The sequence below is a fragment of the Erinaceus europaeus genome, chromosome 20, assembly GCF_950295315.1.
Source record: "Erinaceus europaeus chromosome 20, mEriEur2.1, whole genome shotgun sequence".
NCBI lineage: Eukaryota > Metazoa > Chordata > Mammalia > Eulipotyphla > Erinaceidae > Erinaceus > Erinaceus europaeus.
This window is the reverse complement of record NC_080181.1, coordinates 27,823,136-27,843,964: the sequence shown is the minus strand read 5'-3', so window position 1 is coordinate 27,843,964 and position 20,829 is coordinate 27,823,136. Positions and strand designations below refer to the sequence as shown.

Genomic DNA, 20,829 nt, shown 5'->3' with positions numbered 1-20,829 from the left:
GTATCATTGCTGAAGTAGGGAAATAAGCAGTATACTAGTAAATATAGTAAAAGAATTCGAAAGCAAGAGAAGTTATTTCCTAAGGCATTCCAGAAAGTTCTACTGAAGACTGAATAGATTTTAAATGTGCAGAGGTAGAAGTAAATAACACCTAGGGACAAAGGTCCTTGAAAGGGAAGAGAATGAAATGGGTAGATTGTGGAGGGAAAAAAAGTTTAGAAAATATCTGGAGAAATACTCATCCTCTAAGACTCATTTAAGTTATTAAATTTTCAGTAGTAACTAAGAAAGTATTAATGGTACTTTGACAAAGTTTTATGATTAGCTTATTATAATGGGAAAGGGGAAGAAACAACTTAGAAGTTTATCTTGAAACATTTAAGACAATTGTTCATTTAGAAATCAGATTATTTAGTTTTGTTGCAGTTATGTGAGTTCCATATCTACATACCTTGATATCTGGTGTATGGTTTCAAATACATTTTTTTGTCCTCTATGTTGTTTATTCATTTTGTTCACTGTTTCTTTTGCTGTGCAGAAATGTTTTAGTTTTATGTAATCCTAGTTGTTTGTTTTTGTTACTTGTGCTTTTGATGTCAAGTTAAAAAAATCATTGCTGAGTTCAGTGTCTGGGAATTTATTTCTTATGCTTTCTACTTGAAGTTTTATGACCACAAGTATCAAATGTAAGTTTTCTTTTGGGTATTGATTTTTATGGGTACTCTAAGCTAAGGAGACATTTTTCTTCTTTTGCTGGTACACATCTAATTTCCTAGTATTTATGGGAGAGACTGTCCTTTCCTCATTGATTATTGTTATTATTATTATTATCTAAAAATAGTTGACCATGCATGTGTGGGTTTCTTTTTGGATGTATGCTTCAATTCCATTGTTTTGAGTCTCTTTTTTCATAGTTATACCATACTATTTTGATTATTAATATTACTCTTTGCAAGGACAGGGAATGAACTCACCACTGCTGTACAACTACTCTAGGTTGATTTTTGTCATTATTATTATTTTTATTTAGGGAGAACGAGGGAGGAAAGAGGGCACCTTCCCATTGTTTTCCATGGTGCTCCTGTACGATGGCAAGGATCCTAACCAGGTGTACTATGGTAGTTCAATTTAAAATTCGAAGTTTGATATTGATACTTTTAGATTTGATTTTGTTGCTCAAGATTACTTTAGTTCCTTCATGTCTTCTGTGATTGAATGCAAAGTAAATTATTTATTTATTCAGTAAGAGAGAGACAAATTGAGAGGGGAGGGAGGTGAGAGAGAGAGAGAGAGAAAGAGAAGCAGTCCTGTAGCATTTCTTCACTACAAGAGAAGCTTCCTTTCTGCAGGTGGGGACCAGGGGCTAGAACCCTGATCCTTGTGCAGTGTAACCTGTGCACTCAACTGGGTATATACCACAACCCAGCCCCTGTTTTTTATTTACGTGAAAATCCCTTTGGAATACTAATAGGGATTACACTCAATCTATACTTTTGGTAAGTGGATATTTTTGTAATGATATTTTTATTACTGTCCTTCAGTTCTCTCACCTGTGCACTTTATTTTTCAGCAAATAATTCATTGAGTTCTCTTTTTTTTATTTCTTTGTTGGGGGATTAATGTTTTACAGTCGACAGTAAATACAGTAGTTTGTACATGCATAACATTTCTCAGTTTTCCACATAACAATACAATTCCTAATAGGTCCTCTGCCATCATGCTTGGGGACCTGAACCCTCCCCCCCACCCCACCCCAGAGTCTTTGACTTTGGTGCAGTATACCAACAGATCATTCGATTCTGTTTGATGTAGTTGTAAATAAAATATTTGAAATGTATTCCCGAGGGTTTTTTTCACTACAGAATAATTTTAAGTTGGTGCACTCTCCGAAGTTCTCTCTGGGCTTTAATGCTTCACCACCTTTTTTCTGACTGAGTTGGAAAGCATATGGTCTTTTACTTTGCTCTCCCAGCCTGGTGCTAGTTCCCTTTGCTCTCCAGTCTTTTCTGTAGCATTTCTGTGTCAAAGGAGACTCTTTACTCTGATCCAGACCATAGACCTTATAGTCTTGGAAGTCCTGCAGTGTCTGTCTTGGTTGGGTTTCTCTTGGCTTTTCTGTGCTGTTTTCGTCGTTAGTTGTTGATGCCTTGTGTCCCCTAGAGTGTCTCTCACTTCTGCCTTGTCTCAGCTGTTTCACCCTGCTCCCCATTAATGAGCTAGCTGCCCCATATTAGGGATACACCACACACTGTATCTCTTAACCTCTGTCTCCTTTTCTGTTCTTCCTCTGGTCTATGCAGTTCTTAACATTAACTGTAATGACAAATAACATTTATTAAGCACTTACTGTACTTTAGTTACCTGGCTTATTTCATTGAGTACTCCCAAACTTGGGGATGGTAGGTATTATATCGGCCCCCTTCTCCAGATGAGTGATTACATTGGTCAGTTTTTTAAAGTTTATTGATTTTCTAATGATAGACAAGATTGTAGGATAAGAGGGGGTAAAATTTCTCCACAATTCTCCCCACCAGAGTTCTGTATCCCATCCCCTCCACTGGGAACTTTCCTATTCTTTACCCCTCTAGGAATGTGGACCCAGTGCAGAAGATGAGAGGTCTGGCTTCTATAATTGCTGTTCAGTTTGACATGGGTATTGGCAGGTCGATCCATGTCAGTGTTTTTTTAAAAATTATTATTATTATTTATGAGAGCACTGGTCAGCTCTGGTTTATGGTGGTGCAGGGGATTGAACCTGGGATTTTTTAAAAAATTATTTTTTTTAACTTACTTATTTAATGAGAAAGATTCATGCAGAGAGACCAGAGCACTGCTTCATTCTGCCTAAAGGTGGTGTGGTAATTGAACCTGGGACCTCAGCCTCAGGCATGAATGTCTTGCATAACCATTATGCTATCTCCCCAGCCCTGAACCTGGGACTTTGGAGCCTCAGGCATGAGAGTCTCTTTATGTAACCATTGTGTTGGCTACTCTTGCCCTAAATTGGTCAGTATTGCATAACCAGTTAGTGGCACTTTTGAGCTCAGAGTTGTTTGTCTCTGGAGCAGAGTTTGCAAATTCACATTCCTAAGAGGGGCAGGTATGTACCATTTATAAATGAGTCAAGTGAGGAGAATATATAAAGAATAACATAGCAAGCAACATGGCAAATGGCAGTTAATATTCAGCCTATTTACTGGCCAAAAACGGGACAATCAGTTAAAATAGGAAAGTCTCTTGGAGAATGCATGCCTCAGTGAAAGAGGGTGATCACTTGTCATCTGCAGCTACTTATGTGCTTAGTAGTTCAGAGTTTTCAAGAAAAGTCTGAAACCTGCATTTTCATATGAAACCACCTGATTCATAAACACTAGTTGCTAGATTCAACTTAAAAAAAAAATCAGTCTACAGACCTCCATGGTAATCTAAAATAATAGACGTGTTCTCTGGCAGGCAGTTTGCTATCCATCTCTGTAATGGAACCTGCACTCTTTTTAATTGCTTCATCACTCTGTCCCACAGTGTCTACCTAAGTCTGTCCTTCACATACATACCGAACAAATTCAGGAAGTGAAGACCTACTCTTGACTGAAAGTGTTTTCCTTGCTACAGTTCTGCAGTTATACTAGTTTTGATATCAGCACCAAGACTGATAGAAACACTGATAGAACATTATGGGGGCCAGGTGGTGGCGCACCTGGTTGAGTGCACATGTTACAGTGCGCAAGGACCTAGGTTCGAGCCCCCAGTCCCCACCTGCAGAGGGAAAGCTTTGCAAGTGGTGAAGCAGTGTTGCAGGTGTCTCTCTGTCTCTCACCCTCTCTAACCCTCCCTTCCCCCTCTATTTCTGACAGTCTATCCAATAAATAAATAAATAAAAATTTAAAAAGAACATGAATTCTTCATTTTATCTGCTTTAGTTGGTAGAGTTTACTTATAAGGCATATCTTCCATTGATGTGAAGGATAAGTAGTATTGAGTGTGGACTTTGTGTGTGTGTGTTTTTTTTTTATATGTATTTATTTATTTTCCCTTTTGTTGCCCCTGTTGGTTTTTATTGTTGTGGTGGTTATTATTGTTGTTGTATTTGTGTTTTTTTAATGATGATTTTCACTCCTGCTTTTCCCCCTGTGTAATAGCTCGCACTTTCAGAAGAGCAGAATGAAGTAATGAAAAACGGCTGTGAATCTAAAGAATTGGTCTACCTCGTGCACATTGCTTGTCAGGTAATTTTGTGGATTTGGTCTCCATTTTTACATAAGATTTAGAGGAATTATTTTGAGTAGTTAATAAATTTCCTTCTCTAATGACTTCTTTATATAGTCTGCTATAATTCGCAGAAAGATAACATGATATGAAAATGAAATTGCATTATGAATCTCTGTTGAGAAAATAAGTGACACCTTTTAACAAGAAAAAATGTGTTCATACAGTACTATTTAGAATGCACAGTTTTGTATAGCATTTTGCCATTTCTAGATTGTTTAGGAAGTTTTTTAGGCTTTCTAAGAGAATAACAGTAGCTGTACTAGATTATATATAATAGTATATATATTATTTTGGTATTACTATTTCAGTTAATTTAGTATAGTAAATCTTATATGTAGTTAATTTACAAACTTCAATGACAGTTATTATTGTAAGAGTAAAGAAAATATGTCACTTATTAACCAAATCAATTCAGCCACTGCTCACATATAACCATAATAGCAGACAAGGTTGTCTCTTCATTAGATGCTCACTTTTCTTTTTTTTTTATTTTATTTATAAAAAGGAAACAGTAACAAAACCATAGAATAATAGGGGTACAACTCCACACAGTTCCTACCACCAGATCTCCATATCCCATCCCCTCCCCTGATAGCTTTCCTATTCTTTAACTCTTTGGGAGTATGAACCAAAGGTCTTTATGGGGTGCAGAAGGTGGAAGGTCTGGCTTCTGTAATTGCTTCCCTGCTGAACATGGATGTTGATAGGTCGATCCATACTCCCAGCCTGCCTCTCTCTTTCCCTAGTGGGGCGGGGCTCTGGGGAAGCAGAGCTCCAGGACACATTGGTGGGGTCATCTGTCCAGGGAAGTCTGGTTGGCATCATGCTAGCATCTGGAACCTGGTGGCTGAAAAGAGAGTTAACATACAAAGCCAAACAAATTGTTGACCAATCATGGACCTAAAGGCTGGAATAGTGCAGATGAAGAGTTGGGGGGAGGGGTCCTCTGTTTTGTAGATAACTAGTAGGTTTATTTTAGTTATATTCCAAAGGGCCTGTGGCTATACTAGTTTTTTTTTTTTTCCCCCTGAGCTCACTCTTCTAACCGAGGTGTATGTTTTAGCATTGCTTCTAAATTATTTCATGCTATTTCTTAACTCTTAGTATATCTTTTCCAGGGCAATTACAATAACTGTCTGTTAATGAGGTTTAAAATATGCTATTTGGGGTCAGGGAGATAGGGTAGTAGTTATACAAAAGACTTTCAGTGCTTGAGGCCTCAAATCCTCAGGTTCAGTCTGTGGAATCATTCTAAGCCAGAGTTGAGCAATACCCTGGCTAAAGAATAAACAAATAAAATATTAAAATATGCCATTTATAGTTACTTACTCTTTTCTCTATTAAGTATGCAGTTAACATACTTCTTAAAAAATAACTATTATGGGGAGTTGGGCTGTAGCACAGCGGGTTAAGCGCAGGTGGCGCAAAGCACAAGGACTGGCATAAGGATTCCGGTTCGAACCCGGCTCCCCACCTGCAGGGGAGTCACTTCACAGGCGGTGAAGCAGGTCTGCATGTGTCTAGCTTTCTCTCCTCCTCTCTGTCTTCCCCTTCTCTCTCCATTTCTCTCTGTCCTATCCAACAACGACAACAACAATAATAACTACAACAATAAAACAACAAGGGCAACAAAAGGGAATAAATAAATAAAATAAATATTAAAAAAATTAACTATTATTTTTTAGAGAGACAGAGAAATCAAAAGGGAGGGTGAGACAGAGAGGGAGAAAGAGAAACACTTAAAGCACTGCTTTACTGATTATGAAAATGGGCTTGAACTGAGTTCCTTGTGCATTGTAGCATGTTTACTCTCCTGGGTGTACCACCACCTGACCCCCTACTTTTTTATTTTGTGTTCATCACACCTTCTGCTTGTTTTTTAAGTTAGTCATTGTAAAGTCAGTACTTTTGAGGAAGGTTTTCTTCTGTGCAGTTTTTTATTTTTGGAAGGAAGCAGCAAGGTAAGTACATTTGTACTTTCAAAAAGCATTCATATACTTGAAGTTAAAAATGAATTTAGAGTGTCTAATGCTTTTTGCTCATCTGGGACATAAGTTCTTAGTCATGGTGATCTTAAGGGAAAGCTTTTATATCAAGTGCATTAATCTATGAGTTTGAGAGCACGGAGTCAGGAATTGTGTATAGGTAAGACGACTGTCACATGCTGTTTATATGTTTTATTTAACTTCAGATTCTTTGAAGGAGTAGTTAGGATTATTGAATTTCTGTGAAATTTTGTAAAATATGCTTATAGTTGTGACTTAATTTTTCAGTGAAAATATCAAGGTCAATAGGCTAATATACATCTTATCTTTTTATCTAGAGTTACTTTGGGTAAGTCATTAATATTAATCTTGCTGAAACCTAGTGTTTTTTTCCCCTTCGAGGTGTGACGGAATGAATTCAGGGCCTCCCATGTGTGTAGTATTACTGTTGAGCAGTGTCTCAAGGCCCAGAGTTTAATAAAAAAAAATTTTTTTCCTTAGAGGAGAGATAAAGAAGATAGACACACAGAGAGGAGAATCATCTCATCACTGCTCCACTATCTATCAAGCTCCTGCCTTGCTCTCCACAGTGTGTTCATGTGATCTTGGCTCGAACCCTGGTCCTCAGAGTAAAGTGTGTATAGTAAAGTTCCACACGAGCTATCTCCCAGCCCCAGCAACCTTTAGCATCCTTTTCGTTATCATTAATTTCAAAATGTGCCGACCATGCAGATATTTTTTCTTTTCATAAACTAGATGTGTCAAAAAGTACCTGTACTTCTAAAAAAATTATTCATTTACTAATATGAGAAAGAACCAGCATATACAATGCTAGGGATTGAACTGGGGTCTTCATCCTCTCCAAGTGCTCCAGTCAAAGCTCCAGTCACTGTGCCGCCTGCCAGGCCATGACCTGTGCTGTTTCTTAACTGCCTCCAGAAGGTAAACCTGCTAATTTGGCACCATACATTAGAACATGTCATTGTTATTTGAGTATGCTTCCAATAATTAGTAACCTAGATAGGCTATTTTCTTGGTTGGGAACCTGCTTAAAAATTCCTAGACTACTTTGTGTACTATTTACTACATCAAAGTAGTCATGTACTGTGTTGTAATAGTGCTATTACACTTCTCTGCCTCAAAAAAGGTAATTATTGATGTAGTCCCCTGACTTACCTTCTGCATTTTTGGGTCACATATGTCCCACATAAGCCATATTAAACCAGAACCATGTTTTTAATAACTAAGAGCAATGTATAAGCAAACACTTTAATTTTGTCAGTAAAGAAACTAAGGCAAAGATTAGTGATGTAACTTTCTTAAGCTATATCAAAACTTAACAGGTATTCCCTAAAGACTTCAGTTTCTGAAGTGGGCTGGGCGGTGGTGTACCCAGTTGAGTGCACATGTTAAAATGTGCAAGGGCCTGGGTTCAAGCTCACAGTCCCACCTTCAGGGAGAAAGGTTTTCAAGTGGTGAAGGAGGGTTGCAGGTGTCTCTCTCCCTCTCTTTTCCCCCTCCCCTCTCCTCTCCATTTCTGGTTGTCTCTATCCAACAAATAAATAAAGATAATTAAAAATTTAAAAAGAAAAGACTTCAGTTTCTTCTCTCTCTCTCTCTCTCTCTCTCTCTCTCTCTCTTCTCTCTAACTTTCTTTCTCCTCCAGGGTTATAGCCATGGCTTGGTGCCTGCACTATGAATCCATTGCTCCTGGCAGCTGTTTTTTCCATTTTATTGTTATGGTTGTTGTTAGATAGGACAGAGAGAAATTGAGAGCAAAGGGGAAGCTAGAGAGGGAGAGAGAAATTCACAACCTAGAACTTCCTTGAGAGTCTGATTAGTCTCAGTTCAGTTCACCTTCACATAGAAGTAATCTATATACAAAAACCATTCACAGGTCTCATATCTCTTATAATTTCTGATACCATGTATTTGAAATTCTTATTTAACCAAATTCAATTGGTCATTTTCTTAGCATATTCTTTTCTGTTCTGTTATCTTAGAAAATGGCCAATTGTGTTTTTTAAAAATCATTTCTATAGGTTAAGTGGTATTGGTTTCTGTAGTCTTTGAATCTTTTAATTATATGTTGGCCTCTGCCCTTTAAAGTTTTTATTTATTACATTATCAACTGTAAACTGTCTTCCATATGGAATAGATCCAAATTCAGTAGATATATTTTTATTACTTCAGTGTCTAGAACAGGCTATACCATATGCTATATAGTTCTTATAACAGTTCTGTGAGGCAAATAGTATAATTCCTATTCATTCCAGTATAGATAATGAATTTAAGACTAAAAAATATTATTTTCCTAAGGTCATACAATTGAAGAGCAGGACCAGGTTTTGAACCTTCGTTTAATGATATTTTCTAGAATAGAAATGTGATTTATACTTGAATGATTCTGAAATCTACAGTCATATCCTATATGATAACAAAGAATTATAAGAATCCACTAAAACTGACAATCTAGTTCTTTGCCTGACCTCGGGACAATGCGTGTGTGTGTGTGTGTGTGTGTGTGTGTGTGTGCATGTGTGTGTATGAATACATTTTTCTATTCCCTTTGATACTAATTTCTATTCAGAATAAATTGTTTCAATCAGTATAGGCAGTTATCTTGTTTATCTTTTTAAAGTCAGTTATTTGTTTTTAGGTCATCTTGGCTTACAAGCCTATAAGTGTTATGGAAGTATAGTTTCTTACACCCTCAAAATACATCACCCATCTCTATTGACACCCCTGCACTAAAGCATCAATATCTCTCCACCAAAGTCTATTTGGCTCCAGAGAGGCCTTAAGGGGAGACTTACAAATGGGGAGGAGGTGGTCCAACAAAGACTGTAGACTCAGTTGTATATCACTGGGGACTAAATTCCCCAATGACTGTTTTCACTTGGCTGTTGTTGACATGTGGCTTTTAGCTTTTGGAGGATAGAAGTATATACAGTTGGGATGTGGTGGACAGACACAGACTGCACTGGGTCCAGTGGCAGTAGCAGAGGCATCCTGCTGGGCTAGTGGGTGGCAGTGATGATAACAGTGGGTTGTTATCCACCTTAGGAACAACCTATGGTGGCAGGAACCTGGCTGGGTGCTGTAGAACTGAGCTGAGAGTCCATCTTTACCTTTGTTGTAATCTCTTTGTCATTACCTGCTGGGTTTTGGACATTTTTCTTTTGTTGTTAGTTTATTTTAACTCATGTTCAATTTTGTGCAGGTTTTTCCATATTTATTGTAGTGGTAGCAAAAGTAAATAAGACCCACTAATTTGTCTTCGTCTTGGCCAGAAGTGTCATCTCATCTTTTTATTTTGTTTTTCAAGTAAACAGGTAAACATAAGTGTGAACACTTGAAGTTCTTAGGTAACCAAAAATAGTTGGTCCTTTTCTTAGCTAAGAAAAGGACTCTTGATTAGAATGTGGCCAATTAAACAATTGTGTTTTTTGTCATTTCTATACATTAAGTTGTATTAGAATATATATATAAATAATCTGTTTTATTTAAATGAGAGAGAGATATATAGAGATACCAGAGCACTGCTCGGTTCTGGCTCATGGTGGGGCTGGGGAGTGAACCTGGGACCTCAGAGCCTCAGGCATGAGAACTTTTTTACATAACCATTATGCTGTGTTCCTAGCCCCAGTTCCTTTTTTTTTTTTTTTAAGGGTGTATTTACTTACTGAATTGAGAATGGGTTTTTTTTTTTTCCACAGATTAGTTGCCATTTTTATTGTCATCAACAATAAAACATTCTTTTTTTAAATTTTTTTTTTATTTAAGAAAGGATTAATTAACAAAACCATAGGGTAGGAGGGGTACAACTCCACACAATTACCACCACCCAATCTCCATATCCCACCCCCTGCCCTGATAGCTTTCCCATTCTCTATCCCTCTGGGATCATGGACCCAGGGTCATTGAGGGTTGCAGAAGGTAGAAGGTCTGGCTTCTGTAATTGCTTCCCCGCTGAACATGGGCGCTGACTGGTCGGCCCATACTCCCAGTCTGCCTCTCTCTTTCCCTAGTAGGATGTGTCTCTGGGGAAGCTGAGCTCCAGGACACATTGGTGGGGTCTTCAATCCAGGAAAGCCTGGCCAGCATCCTGATGGCATCTGGAACCTGGTGATTGAAAAGAGAGTTAACATACTAAGCCAAACAAATTGTTGAGCAAGCATGGACCCAAAGCTTGGAATAGTGGAGAGGAAGTGTTAGGGAGGTACTCACTGCAAACTCTAGTGTACTCTGCTTTCAGGTATATATTTTGCAGTAGTTTATGGATACGTGTGAACATAAGCTCTCTCTCACAGAAACTGGTGTATATGTAGGTTTTGGGACTTTTAGAAAGTGAACCACCTGAGATGAAATTAGAGTGTACTATAAAAGGAAAGGTCTCACCCGAGTAATGAAGCTGAAGGGTTGTCATTCCACACGTGAAGTCTCTGGACACAGTCTGAGGTGAAGCATGTTGAAGTGGCAATCGTTGCATTGTTAGATTGTGATCGGCGGATGCAATATTATTTGGTATGGATTGGGAGAGGCATACGGGAAAGTGGGCCCTATCTAAGGGTTCCAGGACTGTGGGAAGTAGGGGCTCTATAGTGGAGATGTGAGGTTCCTGCTGTCTTAGGGTTCAAAAAGACAATCGATAGTTAATGTTATCATCACATTATTTGGTAATTGGGTTAACTTTGAAAAGTCCTTTTGTTAGGGTTTGCTGTACAGTATCCAGTATCTTGTATATAGCTATGCTATTGGATGCTTCTAATCTACTTGGTCTAGGCTTTTGAGAGAGTCCGCATATCAAATACACAGCCTATATATTAAAAAGATTCAGTTTGTGTTTTGAAAAACTTTGAGACATACAATTGATTTTCTCCCTCTCATATTAATTAACTACTGATTTATATGTCTACATTTTGCTAGGAGTGTACATAAACACCATTCCCACCACCAAAAGACTGTGACCCATCCCTCCCACCCACTCCCACCCCCACCCCCCACCGGCCCAGGAAGCTGCATGTCTACCCCTCACCACAGGGTTTTTACTCTGGTGCCGTACTTACAATTTGATCAGGTCCTGCTTTTAGTTTCCCTTTCAGATCTTCTTTCTCAACTTCTGTTGATGAGTGGGATCATCCCATACTCATCTTTATCTTTCTGACTTAGCTCACTTAACATAATTCCTTCTAGCTCTGTCCAAGATGGGTCAGAGAAGGTGGGTTCATTGTTCTTGAGAGCTGTATAGTATTCCATTGTGTATATATACCACAGCTTTCTCAGCCACTCATCTGTTGTTGGGCACCTGGGTTGCTTCCAGGTTTTAGCTATTATGAATTGTGCTGCTATGAACATAGGAGTACACACCTCTTTTTGGTTGAGTGTTATGGAGTCCTTGGGGTATAACCCCAGGAGAGGAATTACTGGATCATATGGAAGGTCCATGTCTAGCCTTCTGAGAGTTTTCCAGACTGCTCTCCACAGAGGCTGTACCAGTTTACATTCCCACCAGCAATGTAAAAGGGTTCCTGTCCCCACATCCTCTCCAGCATTTGTTGCTGCTGTCCTTTTTGATGTATGCCATTCTTACAGGAGTGAGGTGGTATCTTAGTGTTGTCTTAATTTGCATTTCTCTGACAATCAGTGACCTAGAGCAGTTTTTCATATGTTTGTTAGCCTTTTGGATCTCCTCTGTAGTGAATGTTTTGTTCATATCCTCTGGCCATTTTTGGATGGGGTCATTTGCTTTTTTGGTGCTAAGTTTGCTGAGCTCTTTATATATTTTGGTGATTAGTTTCTTGTCTGATGTATGGCATGTGGAGATCTTCTCCCATTCTGTGAGGGGTCTCTCTGTTTAATAGTTTCTTTGGATGTGCAGAAGCTTTTCAATTTGATGTAATCCCATTGGTTTGTTTCTGCTTTAGTCTTCCTTGCAATTGGGTTTGATTCATCAAAGATGTCCTTGAGGTGTAGGTGGGAAAGTGTTTTGCCAATGTTTTCCTCTAAGTATTTGATTGTTTCTGGTCTGACATCTAGGTCTTTGATCCATTTGGAGTTGAATTTTGTTTCTGGTGAGATAAAATGGTTCAATTTCATTCTTCTGCATGTTACAACCCAGTTTGGGGGTGTTTTTTTTCTACCCTGAAAACCATACTAATTTTCCCTTTGTATATTTTCAACTCTTCAGGAAACACATTGTTATTTAGTTTGAAATAAATGAAAATTAATAAAATCAAATTCCAGGAATCTTTCTCTCAAGGTAGGAAATGAAAATATCTTCTGCCTCAAATGCTGAAAGTTCATTTATTTTTAAAGACAAAATTAGATAAATCCTGCCGCTGATTGTGTTCCTACATGGAAGAAAGCGTTTGTAAATGTGCCATCAATGGTAATGGGTCTCAGTTGTCTTGTTATTTAGCCAGTAAGCAATATCAGCTTTCAAATTTAATTGGAAAATGAAAAAATTGAACCTAGTCATTGCTAGGAGGCTCTTTTCTGTTATGGCATCAGAGTGAACAGTTGGCTTTAGGGGAATGCTTTCCTGCCTCAAAATATCTGCTGTTGTCCTCTGATGTTGCCATGCCTGAAATTCCACTATCAGAAAATGCATGCCTTGATTCTGTGTGTCTTTACTCATTCCATTTAGAAAATGCTGTTCCTAAGAGGTGGGGCTGAATATTAGTATTTGTAGAGCATCTGTGTCTGAACAAGATATAGAGGCATATTGTAGACATTCTTATTTAAATTAAACCTTATAACTCTTCAGTGAAATGTGGGTGTTACTATTGTAATTTTATAGATGAGTTAACTTACACTAACAGGTGTTGAGTAACTTGTATAAGCTCCTCTAAGATAGGACTGGCTGAAATTTAGATCAATTCTGTCTCTCTTCACTGAGCATTGTACAGTTAAAGAGTTGATTCATAACACTGATTATTCTTCACATAGCTTTTCCATGACAAAGGAAAAACAACAACAACAACAAATGTATCTGGAATTTCTTTCCATCTTTGTTGTTACGAGGTAGCCAAAGCAGTTATCTACTATTGGACCGTTGTAATAACAGTATGATCAGTAATAAACCTTTAAGATACCAGAGTGATGTAAAATAAAATGCAAATTGAAACAGAGTAGATTTCCACTGTATTTAAGAACTAAACCAAACTAGTTTCCAGAGTGGGTGAGTGCTCTACACAAACAGCACATGGTTGTGCATTATCTCGCGCATCTCATGACAGGCTTCTCTTTATTCCTGTGCTCTTTATTCCTCTTTATTCCTGGGATCTTTCCTATAGCAAAGCATTGGATGTTGGTACTTCCTGCTTGTATATTCCAATGCCTTGCCAGTTTTCAGGACACAGTTTAGATAGACTCTTCTTCTTCTTCTTCTAGCATTTGCCCTTCTTCCGTAGCCAGTCAACAGCGTCAGGTTGAGCCTGATGTAAAGTTTCGAGACCTCCTTTGAATCTGGAGAAGTGGCAGTCGTTGACTATGTGGGTCATAGTCTGTCTGTAGCCGCAGGGGCAGTTCGGGTCGTCTCTATGAGTGCATTAGAAAAACTTTTCTTGAGCAGCGTGACTGAAATAGGCTCATGTTTATTTCTTCATAGCGCAGAACTATAATTTTGTTTCTGTATTTATTTTCAAAGTATTTTGTTTTTCCCACTGGAAATAAAATTTAAGAAGTCGTAAAACTGTACATAGAAATAGATGCTCTGGCATTTCAGGGGCCTTTCCTCTCTAGCAGCTCCAATCCTTACTTTAGTGCTTTAGTTGAATGAGAGAAAGACGAACAAATTGCTGTCTTTGAAATCTGATCTTATACACCCTGGAGTATTTCTTTCTTTTTTGACCTATTCTTCTTTCTCAGCTGTGTCATAAAGCTACATAACATTATTTATTTCCTTCTTTATGGTTTTAATCACAGAATAAGTGGGGACTGTTTTCTACCCACTGAGCTTATTCCTGGCCTTGCTTAATCTGTGACTAGATTCATAAAGAAGAAAATAAAATGTTAGCTTATTTTTGACAATACACTGTAAACTGAGGGATGATTCCCAGATTTGGAGCAGATGTTTGCAGTGCCTGTCAGTGGAGCAAGATGATTTTTCCAACATATTGGCAAGCGAACAAACAAGCCAGCAAAACAAATGTATAACTCAGCAAGTAAAAGCCATCATTAAAATGGAGAAAATGAACAGCTTTTAATAGAATAAGGAATTCACACAAAATTGACATTATCCTTTTGGAAGCCAGCTTGGAAAATTTGCAATCAAGTTGATAATCGGCATACATTATGCCCATTAAAGCAGTTCTGTCTCTAGCAGCTTCTATGAAGATCCTATCATCATGGGTGTGGTGACACCAAATATATTATTACTTAACACAGTAATAAAACTGTCCATGCCAAGTGTGAAATACCTACTTACTTTTTCCATAGGCGAATAGGAAAATAAACTGCAATTTAGTCCTACAGTAGGTCACACTTTTACATTTATCTAATAAATGGCTATTTATAGAAATATGGCTAAGTCTCAGTATATGACTGACTAAAAGCCCCAAGTTTCAAAAGTATGTGAGTTACGATAACATTTATGTACAAATTCAAGACAGCAATATGCAGGTATGGATCACACATACAGGTAAACCATGTATAAACAGATAACAATCCTTACTTCTAGGGAAGAATATGAGAGAATAGGGAACTTTACATATGTTGTGATTTGTTCTTTAAAAGAAAGCTTTGAAGCAACTAAGTTCACGTCTATTTAACGTTTGTGATAGATAGTTACATATTAAATATTTTGGTCCTTTTCTAATAGTTGAAGTATTAGATAGCAAAGATATGTATAAGTGTGAACGCAAAAATAATTGCCGTTATATGACAAGAAGTTTTTCCTTTTTCTGTTGTTTATTTTTACATTTTGCCAACTCAGAGGAACAAGTATTTAACCCCCAGTTGTCATTAGAAGAATGTTGGGTAAGCAGATAGTGTTTGAATTGAGAAAAACCATTCAGCATTCTTACTTCAGTGGAGAGTAGAAGACTGCCTTTCTGCTGTTGATATGGACTAGCATTTGCCAAATTGTGAAGACATCTTGCAGTTTGAATGAATAGAAGCCATTCAGCATAATGAGGGAAAGACAAGGGATGGGGGAGGAGTCCCTGAGATCACTTTGTGCAGTTAGGTGAGGTAGGGCACAGATGATGCATACTGTGGATTCGTGATTCTCAATTAGGGAATCAGGCTGATCATCAGAATTAATTGGATCCACTCCAGACTTCTTAATTAGCATTTTTGAATAGATACTGTTCTTTAAAAGTCTGCCACATCTATTTCATTCTGACAGCTCCACATGATAGAGAATGGTAGTTTCACATGGAGTGGGACTAAAGTATGATGTTAGTTTTTGATCCTATTAAGTTTAGAATTCATACCTCATCCATGGATTGATGCCTTCTGCACCATCTCCGTGAGGCAGATGGAGACAAAGTGCATAAAGGTTGTCTTCTTCAATTCTGAACTCTTCATTCTGAAGGCTTTTGTTCCCAGTTCCTCTAGATTTTCAAGACTGAAACCTTCCGTAGGAAATTAGATCACATCACAAAACCCCAAATGATCATGCGGTCAGGGCCTGTTTATCATTGCTGGACACGAACTTTTGACAGATTTTTGGCACTGTGATCTGATCATAGTTGTGTTGGGAGTGAGCCTGAGAAAAATTTAGGAAAAGGAACATCATTATAAAGAGTTTCTAATTTCAGAATGTTTCCAGAATGTTTCAGGTAAAAAAATAGTATCTTATCTTTAGTAAAGTTTGGGCTTATAGGAAGTGATAGGTTCAAGGTAAAACTAAAAGACAGTATCTAATAAATATGTTCTTTTTGTTAGATGGATTCTTTTTTAATGACCTTATAAGATTGAGCAAAGAAAGGATGGAAGTCTGAGAAATGTGGTTTTAGATAACGTATTTGTATCATATATAGCTAAAATCTGTAGTAGTTTTGATGTTCAGTATATTTCCACAGTCATAGCAAAAGTTGGCATTAAATAATATGATTTTATTAATTTTTTTGTGATTCTCTTATAGTTCTTTATGCAGATTTAAGGTCATATTCTATTATATCACCCAGCAATTCTTTTTCTCAAAGAGAACCAGAGGACTTTAACTAGTAGTGGAAGGTTAGCATAGAGTAATTTCCACTGTTGACACCCCCCCCCATTGACTTTTTAGTGAAATGAAACTCACTGGAGTGTTTTGGAGTTTACTTACTGTCATGTTAATGGAAACTTTTCATTAGGAAAACTAGGAAATATAAAATTTCACGAACAAAATATCATTATAGAATTAAGGACCTGGATCATATTAGTTTTAAGAGTCTTTTTTTTTTTATCTTCTTTCTTTTGTTACTTATAGGGCAAAAGTTGGATTGTTAAGAGAAGTTACGAAGACTTCCGGGTACTTGATAAACACCTTCACCTTTGTATTTATGACCGACGATTTTCCCAGCTCTCAGAGCTTCCCCGTTCGGATGCCCTGAAGGACAGTCCAGAAGTAAGTGCATGGAGCTTGGTAAGAGGCATCACATTATGTAAATTAACAGAATATATACAATAAGAAGATACACATCTAGGAAAAGTGCAGAGAAATCTAAAATGCCAAAACAAAATCCTAAAAGCAAAAAAATAAACTTTCTCTAAAGAGCAAAATTTGGAGCAGCATTAGATTTCTCAGCAACCATAATGGAAGGCTGAAAACAGCGAACAGCTGCTGTGACCCCTGGGGAAGCCAGTGCAAATCTATAGACACCCAAAGGCAATGAAGTGGGTGGGACACAGAGAGACCATTGGTCACACAAAAATGGACATAGAACAGGGTCTTGAAAATGCCATAGAGCTCCAGTAGCTCAGTCAGGTAGCATGTGGTACTTATCCAAAAATGCCAACCCCCAGAGATTGTTTTGTAGGACAGAAAACACAGAACTCTCCATTTTTCACTTTCAGTCACATTTCTCCCCACTCAGGGTGTCTTAGAACATGGCCACTACCATTAGGTTTACAGCTCTTTAATTTCTTTTTGAAACAGCATCCAGATTGAATTTAGATTAGTATAATAATCCTGATTTTTGCATTTAACATACCTGAACCAATCAGCATGTCTGTGTCATAGAATCACACCTATTTCTGATTGTACCGCCTCAGCCTAGTGCATGGACAATTGTAGCAGGCCTTAAGAGAGAGGATTTCAGAGAAGCAGTGTGGAAATTGGGCAGAAAAGCCAGGTGTGCCTCTGCTATCATTAATCTTATGTTTTCAGTGCAAACATAGAAAAAGAAAGCAAAAATAATTACAAGTTATAAAATAATATCACCTCTGGGGGTCGGGTGGTAGCACAGCGGGTTAAGCGCACATGGCACAAAGTGCAAGGACCTGTGTAAGGATCCCGGTTCCCAGTTCAAGCTCCCAGCTCCCCAACTGCAGGGGAGTCACGTCATAGGCAGTGAAACAGGTCTGCAGGTGTCTATCTTTCTCTCCCCCTCTCTGTCTTCCCCTCCTCTCTACATTTCTCTCTGTCATATACAACAACGAACGACATCAACAACAACAATAATAACCACAACAAAGCTACAACAACAAGGGCAAGAAAAAAAAAGGGTGGGGGAATGGCCTCCAGGAGCAGTGGATTCATGGTGCAGGCACTGAGCCCCAGCAATAACCCTGGAGGCTAAATAAATAAATAAATAAATAATAATATCGACTCTGATGAAGATGGGGTAAATGTTAAAATTCTACGTAAGACAAGGAATTAAAAGAAAGTTCTCATATTTGAGTTTGCAGAATTGTCAAGACTAAAGAATCCTTTGTAACTTTAAAATACCCGAAAATCTGGAGACTTTGTTTTCCTCTCCCAAAACAAACAATTTATTCCAGTTCCTCTGGTGGCAGAATACCTGTACTCTGATTTATCACTGAATCTTCTCTTTCTTCTAGTCGGTCACTCAGATGCTCATGGCTTACCTGTCCCGCCTTTCAGCTATTGCTGGCAACAAGATCAACTGTGGACCTGCCCTCACTTGGATGGAGGTATTGTCTAATTCAACTCTTATTTAAGTTTATTTTACAATTATATCTTAAGTAATTTAATACTCAATTTCAATAGCATTGAATATATTCTCACCTTCTGGAAGAATAGATATATGGTACACCAATATTTTTAAGATCCAAAACCTATTTTTCTTTTTTGTTTTTTTATATATCAAATTTTATTTCATTTATTATTGGATAGAGACAGAAAAATCAAGAGGGGAGGGGGTGACAGGGAGAGAGACAGAGAGACATTTGCAGCCCTGCTTCACCTCTTGTGAAGTGTCCCTATTGCAGGAAAAAAGTATTTTCTTTGCAGGAAACATATCTGTTCTAGGAAATAGTTTTTTAGTATACTTTATGAATCAGAACGTCACCTACTATTTGATGTACTAGAATGTGTACATTTGGCAAGGTATCTACATCTTTTGTTGACTTATTACTTTAAAATATTTTTAGTTATTTATAAATAAAAGACATTAACTTTTAAAGAGTTTGATACAAGCTAAGTCTTGACTAATACAGTACTAGGTAAATGCAGTAGGTATTTCCTAATTTGCTTATGTATAGATTTGGTATTCTCTCCACCTAGGGTAGATTGTGAAAGCAGGACAGAAAGTAAAGAGAATAGAAAACTTAGACACAGGACAACCTGAACTGCAATCTTAACTCTTCCATTATTGACTATGTGATCTTAGACAAGTTGTTTGACCTCTCATACATTATGTACTTTTTTGGTTTGTTTGTTTATTTGTTTTTTGCTTTAGCACCTTACTCGCTAAGTGATAATAATCACCTTTTGTGAGGAGTAAAGTAAATCGTGTGTTATCTTCTTAGTAGCATGACTGACATATACTAAATAGCTCAATAAATATTGTTTTTCTAATTTATAAAATGAAAGTGTTGAGATATATATATATGACATGTATGTATATATATTGACAATAATGGGTTTTACATAATTCTTTGGATTATGGTCTCTAAGTAGAATTGTCTTTTATAGATAGAGAAGTGTTTGGAGCCTTTAGTCCATATGTTCATGCATTTTGTTGTTGTTGCAGATTGATAATAAGGGGAATCATCTTTTAGTGCACGAGGAGTCCTCCATTAATACACCTGCTGTTGGTGCTGCTCATGTCATCAAGAGGTATACTGCTCGTGCCCCTGATGAGCTGACTTTAGAGGTAAGAACTAAAGGCTGCTGTCTGCTAACTCAGCCTCTGCTACTTTTTCAGCCTCATCTTTAATTATTTTAATCATTTCTTTAATTAAAAGCACGAGGCTTTTCCATACCTCATTATTTTTCCAGCCAGAAACACCATCTGTTCTTGTTCAAATGACTACATTCATCCTTGAAAATAAAGCTGAAATTTCTATAAGGAAGTTGTCCTTATCTCCTTTCCCCTACATGCAAATATCTGCCTGCTCCACCCTACCCCCACTAAAACCAAATAAGAAAACCTGCATTGACCATCTTTCTGAAGTGTTCTTGTAGTTTATCTCTGAGTTATCTCTTATTGCATTCACTAATAAATATTCTCCTATCTGTCTATGTGAGCTTCTTATGCTTTTACTACCTACATGACATCTTAATGGTTAAAGACTGAGTCAGTGATTAGATGAAAAGTGAACATTTCTTGCTACTACATGTGAAAGAAGGGTAATTAGGTTCCTTGTTTTAAGAAAGGTACTATGTTTTTCTCACTGTGTAGAGTTTGGACTGTTTTCAAGCTTACATTTGGGCTTTATACTCACAGAAATGTAGAACTTGAAAGATGTAATTTCTGTTAGCAAATACAGCTCTGTGAGAAAGACTGATGATGGAAAATTAGTTGTAAAAATTTCTAAAGTAATAATGTATACATTAATAATGGTTTCTGAAGAACTTAATTTATGCTTTATTATAGAGATAATCACTTATTTTAATGTCTTAAATAGAAATATATTCTGTAAAGTGTAAAACATAAAATACATTCTGTTAGATACATCATTAAATAAATAATTAAAATAGAATGATACTTATACTATATTACATTGTGATTTTTATATTTGTGATTTGTATGGTTGAATAAAATTACTAGTTTGTCTTTGGGAATGAAGAAAGTAAGCTATTTTGTGGAAATGTTATATATTGTACCATCTGGTTAAAGTAGTTATCATCAAATTTTATACTGATTAACAGTAACCTAGGGATTATATTGACATTTTAGGCCTTTCTTTTTTTTTTTCCCCCTCCAGGGTTATTGCTGGGCTCGGTGCCTGCACCATGAATCCACCGCTCCTGGAGGCCATTTTTCCCCCCTTTTGTTGCCCTTGTTGTAGCTTCGTTGTGGTTATTATTATTGCCCTTGTTGACACAATTCGTTGTTGGATAGGACAGAGAGAAATGGAGAGAGGAGGGGAAGACAGAGAGAGAGGGGAGAGAAAGATAGACACCTGCAGACCTGCTTCACCGCCTGTGAAGCGACTCCCCTGCAGGTGGGGAGCC

The 20,829-nt window shown here is 37.4% G+C and overlaps 1 protein-coding gene across 3 annotated transcripts in view; it reads left to right on the top strand.

Annotated features, from left to right (window-relative positions):
• ARHGAP32 (Rho GTPase activating protein 32) overlaps positions 1-20,829 on the top strand; it is a 232,498-nt gene that overhangs the window by 134,757 nt on the left and 76,912 nt on the right. For all 3 annotated transcript variants that reach the window (XM_060180176.1, XM_060180175.1, XM_007539507.3), the window contains 4 exons: positions 4,140-4,226; positions 16,675-16,812; positions 18,249-18,341; positions 19,403-19,525. In XM_060180176.1, the coding sequence (XP_060036159.1) occupies positions 4,140-4,226; positions 16,675-16,812; positions 18,249-18,341; positions 19,403-19,525 (441 nt within the window). The remainder of the gene's footprint in view (positions 1-4,139; positions 4,227-16,674; positions 16,813-18,248; positions 18,342-19,402; positions 19,526-20,829) is intronic.